The sequence below is a fragment of the Saccoglossus kowalevskii genome, chromosome 6 (assembly GCF_978046115.1).
Source record: "Saccoglossus kowalevskii chromosome 6, keSacKowa6.1, whole genome shotgun sequence".
Classification (NCBI taxonomy): Eukaryota; Metazoa; Hemichordata; class Enteropneusta; family Harrimaniidae; genus Saccoglossus; species Saccoglossus kowalevskii.
Genome location: NC_140646.1, coordinates 19,421,666 through 19,440,541, shown reverse-complemented (window position 1 = coordinate 19,440,541; position 18,876 = coordinate 19,421,666). Strand labels below are relative to the sequence as shown.

Sequence of the window (18,876 nt, the reverse complement as noted above, 5' to 3'; positions counted from 1 at the left end):
AGTGATGAATTAAATTTCATGAAATATGTTAGTAATACTTGTTGGATGCTCACAAACTATTAATTTTATATATTTAATATCATTTATAGCCATATAGCACGTTATTAAAACTCATGCTTACTTTTTCCGAGATTAAAAACTCGCTGACATTGACCCCCATTACTGACCTATAACCCCCCTTTCCGTCAAGCTTCTAGCAAAGTATTCGTACGATAAAAAAACTTTAAAATATTCTATCTTTTGGGAAAATGCCTCCCGATATTTAAACAATTATTGCATGTTTCAAATAAATATTTTTTTCGTGTTTTTGCGGATTTTGGGGACGAATTCTTGAATTTCCCCGCCAATGGTGTGAATATGCGTAATACAGCTGCGTGCGAGATTGGCGCCCTGGCTCTGAGTGAGTTCTGTTCATTCATTTTATACGTCCCGAATCTGGTGGGTTTTATCGAGTGCCTACGCACCAAATGGCTCAAAATTCGCCATATGTGTAGTTGGAATGTCTATCAACTTGTATACGGAATGTCATAGTGGTATTTTCACCCGTTCTTGCAATATTCGTCTTCAAGCTGGCTCCTTCTTTGTCGACCAGATTTCCCCCATATTGGTTTCTTCCTTCGGTCTTCGGAACACAATACCCGAGTGAAGATCTCGAGCTTTTCTGAAAAAGTTTGTAAAGTTTCGGTATTTTTGACAGAACATTTCAAGAGATTGTATATTTCTTGTTACTGTGAACTATTTTTTGTGTCAATTTTGGTCCGGCAAGTATTTTTGCCATTTTTTTCTTTGGTTATTGCTGGCGCGAAACTTTGGCCTCAATGATAGCCTTATCGGGGTGCCCGGACAATCACATACCATCACAGGACGAGGCGGCGAACCCCGAATATTTATTCGACATGCTTCGCTGCAATACGAAATACGACTAAGGCGTCCTAGTTCTTGCCTACTCACATTTCTTAATTTTTGTTTTCTAGGTTTATTTTAATTATTTGAGCATCTTGGAAACATTTAACATGTCAAGACGAAGGTATGTCGCATAACCATATTCTTGTGTGTATACAAATGTCTGGGGCCGACTCTATATTACTATTTATTTTTTCCGGATTTTTCTTTGTGCTTTAAAAATATTATCTGATATAGTATAATTGCATCCGGTTGTACTTATTTACAGTGGGCGCTTGGCGAAGAAGGGCGATGCAGAAGAGGTTAAGCTAGTTGTATGTGGGAAGAGAAAAGCCGAGTGTGCATTGGAGGTAACATAGCTGTCATTCATTCTGCCGGATCCATTCATTCACTAAATCTGTTCGTATTTCATTCATTCATGTCCCAGCATATCGACCAGCTGGCTTTCGGGAGAAAATTAAATTATTCTATTCGTGATATTTACAGGAAGAGAACAGGACCATGCAAATTCAGAGGAGAAGACAGCAGTTTCAGATAAAGGTAAGACGTTTTGTCAAATTTTCCGGAATTGCATTTTTGCCGGGATTTTTGTTGTGTTTCGGTCGTGATTTGGGTTCGCGCCACAGTCACGTACTCCCGCCAATTTTTTACCGCGAAATAAGCACAACACATATAGATTTAATTTCACTGCAAATATCAAACACATTTTATGCTGTAATATTCTGCATTTATATTTCGTAGTATTATATTCCTGTTTTTCTTGCTGTAGATTTAGAACCGACCCCGTTCTGTTGAGCTGTCATTTACTTTTTGACAAGTGCTAGCTCATGAATATGTATGAGTAAAACTTTTGAGTAGTTGCTTATGATGAGTTGTTTATTTTTTTTCGTGTTTCTGGCTTTTAACCCAATACCAGCTTTCAGAATTACACACAGGTAATATTATATTCAGGTTTGATGAAATTATATAACAATTGAATGTTTTGGGATTTTTTAAAATGTGAAACTGTTTGAATTCTGGTACTGTATATCTATCGAATTTGACGCTATACTTATTTGACAAGCCTTACAATTCATTTTTTCAAAAAGAATTGCCAAAACAAACCAGTGGAGATATGTTAGGTTTAATCTGTTATACATTTAAAGGTGCATATTTAAGGAGTCATTTCAGTTTGTTTAAGGGTAGGTCATTTAAATATCATGATACAACATGTTATGGTTTGCGTGCATAGTAAGTAATACCATTATGCTTTTCAATTCATGAAATGTTATCACAATTGACTGTTTTTGCATTTTTTTTAAATGTGAAACTTGCGATGGTTTGAATTGTGATACTGTATATCTATCGAATTTGACGCTATACTTATTTGACAAGTCTTACAATTCATTTTTTTCAAAAAGAATTGCCAAAACAAACCAGTGGAGATATGTTAGGTTTAATCTGTTATACATTTAAAGGTGCATATTTAAGGAGTCACTTCAGTTTGTTTAAGGGTAGGTCATTTAAATATCATGATACAACATGTTATGGTTAGCGTGCATAGTAAGTAATACCATTATGCTTTTTAGTTGTCATATCTACCTGTTAGGTGTATGCATGGGGTGTATGTTTCTCAACTAACCCACTACACTGAGCACCGATTGGTAAACTTTATCACATCCATGTGCATAAATAAATTTAAAAAAAGAAATCATGTTTCAACTTGTATCTTTACTGTAAAAGTGCAAACTAATGTAGGTGTGTTTTATAAACTTTAAATTTTTTTTGCTTAAATACAACAATGATTTATGTTGCAATTTTTTATTTACTTTTAAGCTTCGGTTTTTTTAACATCAGATATTTGGTTCATGAAAGCGCATTAATAACTCAATTTTTATGTGAAGTTGAGTTGACCTTACTAGAATTGTTTTTTTGACAGGGCATGTTTCGGCTAGCATTTCTGGCCATGGAGTTTTGCAGCCACATGTTGTACATAAAGCAGGCTTATTGGCTATGTGCATGTTTTATGTTGCCTTGACTGGTTAATTAAAATCGTACTGAAATAATATAAATGATATATAATAGTTCTTTTACTTATAATAACTTGTGTTGCAAGCACAGTATAATTTGTATGGTGTATCTTTTTTATGAGCGAAAAGTACATGGCCAGAAATGCTTGCAAAAATGTTCTATCGTTTAAAAAAAACAGGATGTAAATTACTCTTGAAGTACAAGCCTCTTGAAAAATGTGGAAAATTTTTCTTCTAAATTGAAAAAAAATAGCTGTGCATATGGATCCAGGTTTCCAAAAACTTGTATACACAAAAAGAAGCCCAAAAATCTTAACAATCCTCTCCTCTTTTCTAGCAGCATTTAGATTCACTGAGGCTTAAATTTCATTTGTTCAGTTCATTGTTTCATTTTTGTGGTCAGCCACTGTTCTAAGTTTGGGTTTCTGAAGAGGTCGTTGTCAGCTCCTGTTAATGAAAGCCTGCTGTGGTGCAAATCAAAACTTCTGCCTGAAGCGGCTAGTTTTTCTCTCCCATTCAGAGGTGGTTTTATTAGGTTTACCGGGTATTTCTTAAGTGTGTACTTTGTAATATAAGTTTTAACGAAAAACATGCACAGCATAACCACCTTTTTTGGGTGGGGGCTAGATATAGCATGGAATTGTCCTTGTCTTGAAAACCAACATCCAAAGCTTGAACACTTAATTGCATGTTGTTGGGTTTGGAAATGTGTAGCGTGGTTTCATGGTATATTCCTCAGTTGTCAGTTTTATTCTTTGAATTGAAGATGCAGTCTTGTCTGACAGGTCTATTTGTAACGAATAATTAACACTCCGACACATTTGAGAATTCACAATAGAAACTTATGCATGCCTCTTAATTGGTACAAAAATGCAAATTTCATTTGAGGCGCCTCCTTAATTTTATCTTGTTAGATAGTTGTCATGTCTTTTTACAACATGCATACTCTTGTGAACTGTTTTTTTCGTGTATTCTCTTTAACCATTTAAAGGGGAACGGACAAAATCCTGTTTATTAGATGAAGTGTGAGCTTGAGGTCTGGGTAATCCATTCACGTGAACCTATTTCATGGCATGCACAATTTAAGATTTCTTGGGTGTACAGCAATATCCAATCAACTGGCAATAATTTTTTTTTTCTTAAAACCTACCATTTCATGGATATGACTTCATAGATTTGTGAATACTACATAAGCAATGTTGTACTAATTAGCAATTGTTATATTTGTTATAATAGTGAAATTCAGTGTTTTTATTGAGGCCAGTAAGCAGGTAACTCAATGTAAAGTTTCCCAAACTTATTAACCCAAGTTCCTCACATCAGTTTAATGTATAGTACTAGTGCTTTATGCAATAAATGTTACCATAATAGTGATGCCTGTATTCTGTGGGAATTCAATTTTGCTATGAGCCATGGAACTAAAACAAAAATTGAGTTAATAGTTCTTGCCAAGTTATGAACTGGGTTGACTCGGACACATGTTTCATGCAAGACTGTTTCTTGTTGTGGTAGTCAATTTCTAATTTGCTCGACAATGATATGATGGGTAATTGTTGAATGCATACCATCTTTGACTACATGAAATCCCTATCCCATAACCCTCTCTGTCAAGTTCTCGTGTTTGCCTGTTTAATTCCGGTCTATCTTTTGGTCGATTGTTGATGAATGGCATGCTTAATTAATATACTTCTGCGTTTATTGGCAACAAGTGAGTCTTTTTGATTTGTATACCCCCAAGGTTGTAATACAATGCACAGGACTGCTGCCTTTGATGACATTTACGTGTTGCGTGAGGTTTCCGGTCTTTGAAGGATAGTTGGGTGTTAAATACTCATTACACTCCTTGTTATTGTCGGATGTGATCATTTGTTACAAAACAATAAAACCAGGCTCAGTGCAGGGGCATTATGACGTCTTAAGGATGGAATAACTTTACAAAACATTGGCTCCTCCTGTGCAACCAACTCTGCTGTAAAGTAAGTCCATTGGCTGAACAAATGCCTCTTTATATTGATGTCTTGCATTTGGCAAGGTAGATGCCCTGGACAGCCAACCTTATTGACCTGGAGGGTGGTTGCATACATTATTGAACACATCTAATGTCTGTTGTATTAGATGATCATCTTCTGTTGTTTTCAACTGCTATATTCATTATGCTGCATGTAAGATAATGCACACAGATGAATAGATGGTGTGTCTAGTGATGTAATGCATGTAGTTACATTGCTTTGTCTACCTGTGACATGATATTGTTCATCCTGTTAAAGTATTTAATGGATGTCAAGAATAATCTAATTTATTCTACAAAATCTTTAATTTGTTTCATAAGTGAATATTCTGGTTAATGAACTTAATTATCAGGGGTTGATGGATTACCTAATTGACTGGTAAAATCTGGATTTTTTTTTCTATTTGTGTTTGTTACGGCCAAACAGATTCTGGCATTATAGTAAAATTTTACTGGAATTATGCTAATCTGCCTACTTTCAAGTTCATGTGTATTCTTTAGTGAAAATAATTTTAGTTCTGTGTGTAACTGGTATAACTGACAATTCTTTACGTTTTTTCTAAACATTTTATTTTTAAGTAATTTATTGACCAATTTAGCACAAAGATCAGACTTCACAACGTACATGCCTATACACATGTATTACTTACTATTGCCATATGCATTGTGTAAAACTAGTACTTGTATATGTTGTATTGTAAATTGATTCTGCTAAGTGATACAGGTTAAGCGATGGTTGAAAAAAGAATATTGGTATCATCCCCCCCTCAATTTCAATTTGAAAAGTTGTGAAAACTGCTGATTTGAATTGTACAAGTGATTGGGTGATTGCTGCGTATCATATGGCAGGTTATATGGATAAAAGCTATGTTTAGTAATTATATGTTCCTGCCAAGTGGTTTTGCAAGGAAAACCATGTTTTATGTGTAGTTGTTGTATTCTTTTCCTCATTCTTTAGAAAATAGGGTACTCTATCAGTCCAAGAATTTCCTTGGCTATTGAGGGGTGCTGGCATACCATTAGTCTTCTATTTAGCACCAGCATCTATTGACGCACATGAAATTGTACTTTTATGATCACTTTAACAATTGCTAAAATTTCTTTTTGTTGCCGAAACAATATTGTCGCGTGGCTGCTCTATAGTTTCATCACTTGCAGCAGCTGTTCCAACCGCCTTGTCACGTGCCTTGAAAGGCGGTGTCCTCATCAATATTCAGTAGGTGCTGTTCTCTTAACAAACGTAACAACAAAAGACACAATAATCTGGGTTTTGTAGACAAGGTCATATCAGTGCATGTTCGGAAGATCAAAGAGGAGCAGACTGCTTTTTGCTGTCAAAAGCACAGTATTTGACTTTCCAGGATTTTGTGATGGTGCCTCAGACTTTGAGATCACTGAGTGTTCTTGTATGCATTGATGTAAGTTGTAGACTTGGATTGATGTTTTAAGCTGAGATGAGATGATGCCATAATGTTATGTTGTACCTTGCTATAAGTGCATTACCAGTTAATTGCATGCCTCATTCAAGTCTTGGCTTTTCACTTCATTCTTAAATGTAGTGTTAAAAGCCTCACTCCTTAATTAATGGTGACACTGCATTTAGATACAAGCAGAAAGACGCGACAGTGCCAGACTTGTTCATGCTTGTGACCATGACCTTTGTATAACATTCTTCCATCTGTACCTTTCTTGCAGAATTCGTGGATTCCTATCTCTGAAAGCTCCAGCGTAGCAACATGTAGTCTTGTACCAACAGTATTAGATACCCACGAAGACAGGCTCCCCGCCACCCCAGTGGATTTTGTACCACATTCCAAGTTCCAGTTCAGGAATCTCTTTCCTATGCCTTCTCTGAGGACGTCGCCACTTCCGTTTCTAAACTGGGCAGATTCTAGAGAAGTGTGGGATGTGATGGTACAGAAAGAGAGTAGTTACACAAGAGACGATAAATTCCTTGATAGGCATCCTCATATCCATGCCAAAATGAGATCAATTCTTTTAGACTGGCTTATAGAGGTAAGTTTTATCTGTTTTCCTACCCCACACATCTGGCATTGTTGTGTATGCCCCGTTCTCAACATGTGTACCATGACTTGTGGATGTGAAAAAGTTGAAATTGTATTGTTTCAAATCTGATGAGCAACATGCGTAATGGATTAATTACTTGTACAGTGACAATTTGTTACATGATATTTAATATTCTGGTAGAATGTACTCAAGTCCAGGGTTTTGAACTTTGAACTCATTTCAGGTCTGGCCTGGTGGAGGGCGTTTTGATACCTAGTCATTGATGAGTTCATTTCCCCCCAGTTTTTCAAAAGCTTATTATATATATTGTCTTCTTACAAATGTATGTAGTGATACCAAGCAGTTTTGTCTATATCTTCATGTGTGTAAAGTTCATTTTCCATGTCTCAAAGCTAAAACGGATGGCTTGCGATACAGAATGAACATCATGCTTAAAACAAAACTAAAGTTGGTATAGTAAAATATCCGTCCAAAACTTTATTGGTGATGACTGGAAGTGAATCAACAATCAAGTTTAAGATGAAGAAGACATTGCTCGATCTCCACTTGATGCTGAATTGTCATGTTTGAAAATATAAGTCTTTTGTTGGGGTTACATATTTGCATATATTTTTTTCCTGTTTCAAAATGACCCCACTGATGGTGTCTTATAAAATGTGGTAATAGCAAATAGTTGAGAATGTGTCAAAACATTAGTTCTTTACTGTAGTCTCATTTGCATATCTTTATGGTGTGATACCTCGTAAAATCTTCGTTAAACTGGTTATTTAAAAAAAAATAATGTGGCGACATTTAAGGTTTAATGAATGGGTTTCCATGGTGTTAAGTCAGCTAAATAGCTGTCTATTTGACTTGTTCAGCCAGCTACTATGCATTTTTTAAACACACAACCTATAAAAGTGTCTCATATTGGCTGACTAGTTTCTAAATCGAGCCACCTACTCCAGAACATGCTGAAATTTTGGTCAACTTATTTCATAATTTATGTCACTTAAAACAATACTCTTGAGATTTTGAGAAAGGATACTTTAAAATCTGAATGAAATATCATTACATGCCATTCATTGTACTGGACAAGATATTGTGAAGCAAGGTCAAAGGTCACTTCCTCTACATCACTGCTACCTGGTTTTCGCTACCCAGGTTTAACCATTAGTCTCATTTTCCCATGACCTTTGGTTCCACCAGGTATCTGAACCGTTACCTGTACCTCCCACAAATATAAAAAAAAAGTCTGACCATTAAGTTTGAACTGAACTGAAGGGAAGTAATTTGGCTTCATCATAACAGCTTCGTAAATGTTGAATTCAACACTATTGAGTAGGTTTTGTAAGTTGAAAGTAGATGATGTGTGACTGGAATCCAAGCCCGGGAGTGAGCAGTTCACTGAAAGGTTGCACTGATGCTTTGCTAAAATGAGTGGTTGCATTGCAAATAAGTGTTGACTATCGGCTGTCATTTTTTTTATATGATCCATATTTCACTTGTGGGTGTTTATTTCTCTGCCAAGCTAGCATGGCTAACCTTGTTCCATTTGTTTCACTTTTTGAGGGTCTTATTTTGTATCTGACTATTAAGTGTAATAGGATTACAACCAGCGTGACCAAAATACAGTGCTTTTAAAAACACTTTGTCAATTGAAGAAAAGATAGTTGTTTGGTCTGTTACTTAATGCTATATATAATTCATTAAACAACTACTTGGGCTTAATAAATACACAGCGAATAGTGCATGTCGGGGTGAAATTGGAGCATTTCCATTGATAACTGAAGTGAAAATCAATATGATTAAGTTCTGGTCCCGTGTCACAGACAAGTCACAAAATAATTATACAAAGATAGCGTTAAGCGATCAGACTTTGTCAAAAGCACAATGGGAAACATCAGTCAAAAATATCTTGAAAGATGTAGACCTCTCTAAAACATCACAACTATCACATCAAAATATTAAGGAAATTAGCAGCACTATTAAACAACAATACATAACATACTGGAGAGAGAATATGACAAATGAAAAAACAAAACTGAGAACATACATTAAATTTAAAATTAATTACAATCTGGAAAATTACATTAATGTTTTGGATAATAATCAAAGAATATCAATGGCTAGATTCAGGACAAGTAGTCACAATCTAGCCATTGAAAAAGGCAGACATACCAATCCAAAAACCCCATTAGAAAATAGAATTTGTAAACAATGTCCATTACAGGAGATCGAAGACGAATTACACTTTCTTTTAGTTTGCCCACGATATCAAACAGATAGAAATGATTTTATTTCCAATATTTTATTCCCCAAAGAAATCATTACCAACCTGCAAAAATTCACATATTTAATGAAAAGTAATGACAGAAATATAATAAAACTTTTAGGGGAATTTTTACATAAATCATTTATTTTAAGAAATGAGTTTTTTTTGGATATAATACTTTGACTCTTTTTTTCTATTTTTTACGTTATCGTACTTTGATTTTTTTAATCACTTATATATTTATTGCTGTAAACCAATAGAACATTTGTAATTCTAAGGATGCAATAAAGTTATTATTATTATTATTATTATATATAAACGTGTGTAATTATGTGGTGAAAATTACCTTCAATGTGAATGGAATAAATTTTCAAAGCCAAATTAGATTTCTCCATTATTCTAGAAAATGTAATAAAAGTTCTTGCATTGATCTTATCCCTTTACAAAATTCTACTTTTGTAATCTTTCAGAAAACACAATTGTATGAATTTTTCAAGACCTGTAGCCAGGGGGAAATTATGTCCATTTGGTTCAAAATTTACAATTAATCGCCTAAAAATTCGAAAGTGGTCAAAATATTCAACCAAAATTGATGGCATTATGAGTTACCAGTATTCAATGTAATCAAAAAATTACCAGGTTAATTCATTGTTGGGCTGTGGTTGCCTGATGCAGTCCTGACGTACTTTAGTTGCAGGTTTGCTTGTCATATTACTGTAAAACTGGGACACCATCGAAAAGTGCAGTCACTTGGAAAGTTTTTTTAAAACAAAGTTTCTCGGGTGTAAGATTTGTTGATTGTCTCCCAAACTCCTGTCACTCGGCTGATTGGACAGTTGTTCATGGTCACATAACCATGTAGCTCTACTTTGCGAGAAATTTATCCAGCACGTGTTGGATAAGACAGAATGAAAAAAAAAATGCCACTTTAAAGGTTTCTCAGTTTCCTAGACAAATGGCACATAGAACTTTTCACTAACAAGCTTCGTGACAACATTTGACCATTATGGAAATTCAGTTCACATATCTGGCCTACATTTTGTTTGCATGCATAAATTTAACTTCCCATGAAAGAACTGTCATTAATAAAAACGAAACAGTTGCGGACTTTTTCAATAAAAATTTGATAAATGAAAATAGTGCCCCCCCCCTGAATGTAGTGTTCAAACAGATGTGCAATAATCTCTGGTTGCTTTATTTTTTAAATACAGTATTCTAGCCAGTACACTCTGCCATTTGAGACACAGGGGTCAGTTATCACGGACAATTGAAAATTTCATTGCAGTCAATTGTGTCAAAAATGTGAATACAATTTCCTTTCAACCTCTATTAATTAAATGACAGTAGTTGGTTATTATATTAGCATTGACAGTCACAAGTTTTTATGCGATTTCATTAGGTTTCATTGCTCAGTTAAAAAAGAGGCGTGTCTAGAAAGTCGCATACTTTTGCCTCATTAATATGTAGCAGGTGGTTGACATCCACAAGTGGTTGACAAACAAAACTTGTTAATATTTTGTGTAAAGTCTCAAAGATAAGGGAGAAAGGCAGGTGGTGGTTGCAAGTGTTTGTTTCAAACTGCTAAATGTTGGTTGGCATGAACTGTTCTGGTTGTCTTGTCTGTCGTAAGTAATTTGGTACTGGATTGTCAATATTGAAAGTACAGGTGTGTCAGTTTAAATCAACTTTCCAATCAACAACCAAGCTGTTAACCTTTGTAAATGGATTTTTAGTGACCTGTGAAGTGGCTCCCATGTGCTATTTACAGTGTTGGTTGGATTTGTGTCGTGTTGCTAATTTGAGGTTTTGTATGTACATGTATGGTGTAAATATATCGTGACAAATATAAACTGGACCCTCCCTCATTATGTATTGTCATAAAAAAAGTATCTGTTCATGAAAGACAGTTTCATGAAATTTGTATGTACCATCTTGCCATTAACTATGGAATATGTTACCTTTGAAAATGACAAACTGTTTTGAGGTAAACTAAAATTTACTGAAGTATAAATAGGTATATAGAAAATGCGCAGTGGTGTAAGAAAAGCACTTGCAATCAGAATTATTCAATCATTTCACTCGTGCATATACAAAACAGACTTGTGAATGAAGTATCTGTATCATCCTTTAAGTTATTGTGATATTGTGTCCATAAACATGTGATACAGTACATTTTGGTGGCATAGCTAGAAAATCACTATTGAGTAATTAACAAGTGAAAAAAAAAAACGCTCCCTTCCAAAAACCCTCTCTGTAAAATGTAATATGATATGGCATGTTTCTATAAAGCCTAATCACTGTAAATTTACTTGACAGAATAGTCAGTAAAGTGGGGGTGGGATGATGATTTGGACTTGTCGGCTGGCTCTAAGCGAGACCCCTGCAGAGTACACCATCTCTGCTCTATGAATAACAAACTACTTTATTTGTGTCTTTTGTTATTGGTCATACTTTTTAAACTGATGGAATAATTGCACACCACATATTTAATTCCTGGTGAGAACACTGTAGTAGTATAGCTTACACATTATACCCAGACCACCTAATATGTGGTATTAGATTAGGGAGAATGGCATTTAGATTGCATCAGAATGATAAAAAAATGTTTGTACTGCATGTCCAGCAGCACCACTGCACCCTAAGAGCCAAGGCATCCTCAATGCAAAGTGGAGCAGAATACATCAGAGGATCAGGCATTGTTTTTTTATGAATGGCTGATAAATGGCTCTCCTGAACATAGTTAATAGCTGATTAGGGGAACTATCCAATTAAAATCTATTCAGAATGGTCAAAATTGAAAATGATAATTAGCTCTCACGGGTCTTAATAGTTGCCAGATTGATAGCTGAGTCAATTGATCAGTTCTGCAATGGTATTCCCTGGATGATTGTTTTTTTTTTATTATCTAATTTTCATCCCTTGAACTGCATTCCAAATTTATTTTGTTACCTGTTTAAGTAAGTGAAATAATTAACCCTCAAACCGTGACAACTGTTTTATATGGGGTATTCATATTGGCTTTGTTTTTGACTTGCAGGTATGCGAAGTTTATAGGCTACACAGAGAAACTTACTACTTAGCCCAAGATTTTGTAGATAGATACCTAGCAACACAGAAAGATATACCCAAAACTAGACTTCAACTTATAGGAATTACTGCTCTTTTTGTAGCAGCCAAATTAGAGGTGAGCTTCATATTATTACAAACTTTCTAGTTAACAGTTGTTATTTGTCAAACATGTTTGTGCGTTTCCCAACACGGCGACTCTTCCAAATGAACACTGTCAAGCAGTGCATACAATTTTTGTTTCTTGGTTTATATTTTCAGTGAATTTATCTACACACACGAATATACCATACAATCTGTATTGAGTACATCTGTATCGTATAATGTACATTTTCAGCTCAATAAAAGATGACCAGCCTCCCCAAATATTTTAGGTGGTAACTAATATATAAATCTTATTTTCAGGAAATTTATCCTCCCAGATTATCAGAATTTGCATATGTTACTGATGGTGCTTGTACAGAAAATGAAATTTTAATTGAAGAATTAGTTGTATTAAAGGTAAGTTTAAGCTATTTTGGGGTTTGGGTAATGTCAAATTCTGTTCTTTGACTAAGACTATTATTGAAGAGGAAACCAGTATTGAACCAAATCTTACGTGAACTTGGGAAGTGCTTAATTGCCTATTTTACACCTCTTGTGAACCTGGACGTCTCTTGTGAACCTGGACGCCTCTTGTGAACCTGGACGCCTCTTGTGAACCTGGACGCCTCTTGTGAACCTGGACACCTCTTGTGAACCTGGACGCCTCTTGTGAACCTGGACGCCTCTTGTGAACCTGGACGCCTCTTGTGAACCTGGACGCCTCTTGTGAACCTGGACGCCTCTTGTGAACCTGGACGCCTCTTGTGAACCTGGACGCCTCCTTGTGAACCTGGACGCCTCTTGTGAATGTACTCATTTCAATTTGCTATTCCCACTTTCACTTTTAGATAAAAGTCACAACTATATTAATGAGGCATCATGCAGTGCATTACATTACATTTTTGGCTTTTGGTGGTGACCAACAATAGTAGAAGTTGCTGTTTTTTTTACTCATTTCTCAATAAAATTCTCCAATTATTGTTTTTTTTATGTTCAGTTCTTTGATATATTGCTGAGAATTTTGATTGCTTGTAATGTTCTCCGTGAGTGGTTTTAGTAGGTATGTCTGCCCACCTACTTTCTAATGCAAATAGTAGAATTTGGCAGCTATTTGCAATTCCCACTGTCAAACCAGAAATGCAATTTTAAGAACACTGGTTGGTATGTTGATTTTTCTCTTGGATATTCCAAAATTTTTACTCTAATGCTGCCAGACACATTGTGTAACAAAATTCTCAAATTTCTTTTTCAGGCTTTAAATTGGGACCTTTCACCCATCACTGTAAATACATGGTTAAATATCTATCTGCAATTGTGCCATCTGAATAGGGTAGAAGATAGTGGTGATGACTTCACCTTCCCACACTATTCTGCCAATATGTTTATACAAGTAGCACAAGTAAGTATATGGTTGTGCCCAACCCTCTGTTCTAGGTGAATTCTTAAACGCAAATGAGCAAAATTATATTGTACACTCCTGTACACCAAATTGTATGCTTCAGCAAATATAATACCATTTTTTTCTATTAGTATTGTATGCGCTTTAAATATGTAAGTTCAGTATACCGCATATGAGATGTTTGGTTTAACCTTTTCACCACCAGACTTTCTCACCCAAATTTGTCTGCACTTTCTTATATTCTCCAATATTTCTGGAAATGAACCCTAATTTGGAGCCAACAGACAAAATTTGAGTCAATTTTCAGTTTCTAAAATTGCTATTCTTGTTGAAGGAAAGTGCAAACTATAAACAGGACTATTTTGTCAATTTGTGATGAAAAGAGGGAACTGTTCATGGAAAGGTTAATTGTTTCTATTCGAGACATTTCTTTAATAGAGCAAATATGGTATTATGCAAACATTAAATCTGCAATATTTGACCATTCATTGCTTTCATTTCTTACAGCTCATAGATTTATGTATGTTAGACATAGATTGTTTACAGTTTTCATATAGTATCTTGGCAACATCAGCATTATATCATATGGCCTCGCCTGAAATTTCTTTCAAAGTCTCAGGTAAGTCTCTCATTGGCAGTTACTGCAGGTCTCACCATACTATTCAAAGAAATGAAAAATTTAATTTCAAATTTGTGTCTTGGTATGAAATCCGCCTTGCCAAGTAGATTGGTTTTACCGAATTTACCAATAGAAAAAAGAATCTGCAAACTCTGTTCAAAGAATGAAGTGGAAGACAAATGCCTTTTTATTACAATATGCTCTTTTTGTAGCATTCAAAGAACAAAATCAAAAATAAATTGAGTTCTATAGTTATTCTATGTGTTAATGGGAATTTAATTTAGTGGATTGTACTTATCAGTGGAAATAACAAAATTAAAAAAACTGAAAATAATTAATACCAGTATTTTCTTCTTTGGGGGGGGGGGGTGTCATTAACCCTAATTCTGTCAGCCCCATGTACTGTTATATTGAGGGTTCACCTAAGGGTTAATGATTTAAATGAAAAGTCAGTAATTTTCATCAGTATTTTCCAACCAGATATGTATAATATGATTAGCTCAGTTGTCTTAATTATTATGCTTACCCTCCCTCCTGACCTTTGTTTGATCTTTGTTAAGCCCACGCAGATAGGAAGTTCCTTCACGTTTCAAGCAATACAAAAGCTGTGACCTTTTTTTATGGCAGGGCAGGGCAGGGCAGGGCATGACTGAATGTTTTCTGCAGTCCAATATGATTGAACTCTCAAAAGAATAACCAAATGTTTGTTTTCTTCCATGCAATGAGCACTTTTATTTATCAATAGATTTTACATATTGTATTCTGAGAAAAAGTGTTTCTTGTATATGCTTTCAGCCCCCAGTCCACTTTGATCACCTTCACCAAATCTGTTGACCAGAAGCCAACTTCCCAGCATCCTCTGAAAACTGCTCATACTGCAATAAGGGTAAACTGATTTTTACCAAATTTGTAATGTTTGTTTTTGCAGGGTTAAAATGGGATGATATTGCAACTTGTGTTCAGTGGATGACAGCATTTTCAATCACCATCAGAGAGTCTGGCATAGCGCCACTTAAGCATTTCTCACAAGTGTTGACGGAAGACTCACATAATATACAAACACATGTTAATGATATTAGCACACTGGTAAGTAGAAATACTATCATAGTTTTTAAAAAACGAATAATACCTATAATATTCTTTTGCGAACACATTTGATAATTTTCCAAAAATCTATTGCATATACTACTAGAAAAAATGCTATGTGGCTGTTGAGGGCATGTTACTCGCACACAGGCAATTACGTAATAGAATGATGAACCAAGATACGCCACTTGCCACAGTTGCCTGTTCTTGTATTTTGTGGCTTCTCTTAACCAATGATATATGACCAGATTAAAACTTCTTGCTTTGTCTACTCCTTCAGCATGACTCATCCTGATTTTGCTTTCATCAACAGGAAAGAGCACAAGAAAGACAATCACAGATCAATAGCGAATCACTGCGTAATAGTCCAGTCTTAATGTCGTGTGTTCTCACACCACCACAGAGCACAGAAAAGCATGGTGACATAGCAGTATAAACAGCTACAATGCCAATGTAAATAGTCAATCAGGGCAAGCTGATGCAATCAAAACTAAGCCTTGTCTCAGGTTCTTTTAATGATCAAGCAAATGCGTAACTTCTCTACGCCAGTATTCATTTACATTTACCCATTAATGCCCCCCTTATTTTGGTACGTTTGTACTTTTCCTGTAAATCTAGGAGACTCGCATTTGCTTGGTTTTAATGTTATCGGAACAAAAGTTAGATTTCCCTTTAGGGTTGGGTAGAAATATATTTTAGGTAGTTTTTCAAGTCTGTATTCGTATATAATTGTAATCTGTGCACCAGCTTTTGGTTACAGTACAGATTTCAGTTGCAATATTATTCATCGTTTTGTAATGTGCTCTACTGTTAGAACGTGTCAATAACAAGCACAAAACTATGCAATCTTCATACGAATTACACTCGGAATTATTAAGTTTTATCAATTTATTAGTATCAATTTATTTGTATTATTGATTAATACAACCAAGGTGCTTTGCTACATTGTATTTATACAAACACTTAAATGTCCCATATTTTTTATTTACCGAGAACGTGACAATTGCTTGATTTTATTTCTTTTCCAATTTGCGAAGAGGCTATCATTTCTTTTTCAGAGAGACTGAAGTACAGATAAAATTAGAAATGAAAATATGTTTATGAAAAATATTTAATATGTAAGTTAGGAATGGAATGGGGTTGGGAACAGGGTAAAATTTAGTTGAGCTTGAACTGAAATGTACTATGAAGTAGTTATCATTTATAGCCCTGAAATTGTTCAGAATAAGTGTAGATGCAACTATTGCAGATATAACTCCCAAAAAAATGCTTAAAAATAAGTTATTAATTGTAACATTTTTTGTTACTTGGTGTTTGAATTTGAGTTTTATACCATATTTACCATCAACAATTCAATTCCATCTCTGTACAAGTTTTATAATCAAAAGCTCTCATGTTATTGATGGTTTCATGATGTAATCGTACATAAAAATCCCCTATCCCTATTTAAAATGGAAGAATGATTACTTCAAAATGCTATCAGGAGTGCTTTTTGCTAATTATTAAAACTGTCATTTTAAGTTTTATTATTCTAGTTGTACTTTCTTTTTCTTTCAAACCAGAATGTTATCTCACTTACATATTTGTAATTTTATTTGCTGTAAGCACAAGATACAAAGTTAAAAGGGAAATGGGCAATCCAGTTAGTGTGGCTGAATTGACAAAAAAAAAGAATTTTGTGTTAGAGGGTATGCTTCCTTTAATGGAAGTTTTACTTAAGTTTTTTTAGACAGTCTCTTGTTGTACCATGTTGGGTCATAATATATGAATGACGTGTATCTTGACGTTTTTAAAGTCCAAGAATGTATGATAGGAACAAGTAAGTTTTAATACACATCTTTGAGCTTCCCATAGGTCTGAGATCAGTTTTCTCTTTGAATTTGTAAAACATAAATTTATTTTTGTTGTAGGGAGAATTGTTAAAATAAATGAAATCTCTCAAGAATAAAGTTGTGAGCTTTGTTTTGTTTCTACAGTTTATGCATCTTTAGTCATAACACAGGAGCAATTTGTTGCACCCTACCACCACCACCACCACCACCACTGTGAGAAGTCTTTTAATAACAATCACAGAATGCAGTGGTAGCACCAGGACCCATACAGTTGTAATTGTGCTGTGAGCAATACAAGATGGGTTAGTTTTCTCATTCTCGTAAACTAAATTCAAAACTATGTATGCCAGGATTTATGATTGCGATCTTCAGTAACAAATCTGGACAGTGTCCAATGGGATAACTATTGTAATACAGTTATGGTCCAAATTGCTTTGAAGGGGAAAACTCTCAATTCCAAATCCTATGGATTGCACCGAAGAATCATGGGACACTATTGTTTATGTTTACAAAGTTAATCTATCTTTTGTTATCCATTGTAATTTTAATCCAGAAAGTAAATTTGTTGTGAAATTAGGCTTTTAAGCAGTGCCACACATTGCATGGGCTTCTATATTATGATCAATACCATTGTGGTTGTACACATTTTAGTTAGTTTTTATCCCTGAAATCAGTTTTACTGTTGGAACCAACTGAACATTAGACAAGTCTCTGGTATAAACTATTATTCGTGTGACCCATTGTTTTTGCTGTACATTTATTCCTGTAAATCCAGGTCTTGATCATATAGCGTAGTTGTATTTATAGGCTGGTAGTAGTTAAAAATATCAAAGAAAGCTTAGAACTCCTGTGTGCTGAGACTATTGGAGAACATTAACATTTATTAAAAATTTCAGATTTGCTTTTTAAACAAGAAGCTTGGCAACTAATATTCTTGTCTGCTATTTGAGATGCACAACATGAAAACAATGATTCACATTATTATCATTTCATCCATGGTTTTTAGTCTAATTCCAGAGCACCTCTGTAATGAATTCAATTTAAATCTGATTTTTTTAGATATCAGAAATGAGCTAATAATAGATAATCAATATGCATGTTTATCAACATTAAACTAATGTTTGTGGATTACCTCAATCACAGTCCCTGATAGCAATTATGCATAGATTTAGGTCTGTATATTTCAGAGTGCACGTGTACAAAGTTTCATTATAATGTGATGATGAATCCTAACTAAATTAGTGGAAAGCTGAAAAGTAAATTATTCGGAAATTATTGTAGATGTATCTAAAACTAATTGGATCAAAACATTGTGTTAGAGTATACATGTACCAAGATTCATTGAATTGAGACGAGTACGGTCACAGAACCAAAAAATTAGGTAATTAATATGATCTGATTTTAACTCGAAACTAATCAGGATTGTGCATTGCCTTAGAACATCTATACATCAAGATTCATTGAAATGGGATAATTAGTACTTGCAATCAGTGTAAAAGCCGAAAATGAACTAATTATGCAAATGAGTTGAATAATATGCACACATTTTTACCCAAAATTATTCAGGTCTCTGCATTGTTCTAGAGCA

At 34.6% G+C, this 18,876-nt stretch overlaps 1 protein-coding gene across 3 annotated transcripts; it reads left to right on the top strand.

The window, feature by feature from the left end:
• Nucleotides 1-333: 333 nt before the first annotated feature.
• On the top strand, nucleotides 334-17,405 carry LOC100371723 (G1/S-specific cyclin-E-like). 3 transcript variants are annotated; one of them, XM_078009668.2, is made up of 11 exons: nucleotides 334-438; nucleotides 975-1,027; nucleotides 1,172-1,253; nucleotides 1,390-1,443; nucleotides 6,616-6,936; nucleotides 12,240-12,386; nucleotides 12,674-12,769; nucleotides 13,605-13,751; nucleotides 14,259-14,370; nucleotides 15,299-15,456; nucleotides 15,770-17,405. In XM_078009668.2, exons 1-11 carry the CDS (start codon nucleotides 358-360, stop codon nucleotides 15,890-15,892), a joined length of 1,374 nt encoding a protein of 457 aa, XP_077865794.1. In that variant the 5' UTR covers nucleotides 334-357; the 3' UTR covers nucleotides 15,893-17,405. The 3 variants fall into 3 exon arrangements, with proteins under 3 accessions (XP_077865794.1, XP_006817150.1, XP_002735304.1); XM_006817087.3 differs by having other exon boundaries at nucleotides 341-400; XM_002735258.4 differs by having other exon boundaries at nucleotides 407-669.
• The last annotated feature ends 1,471 nt before the right edge of the window (nucleotides 17,406-18,876 follow it).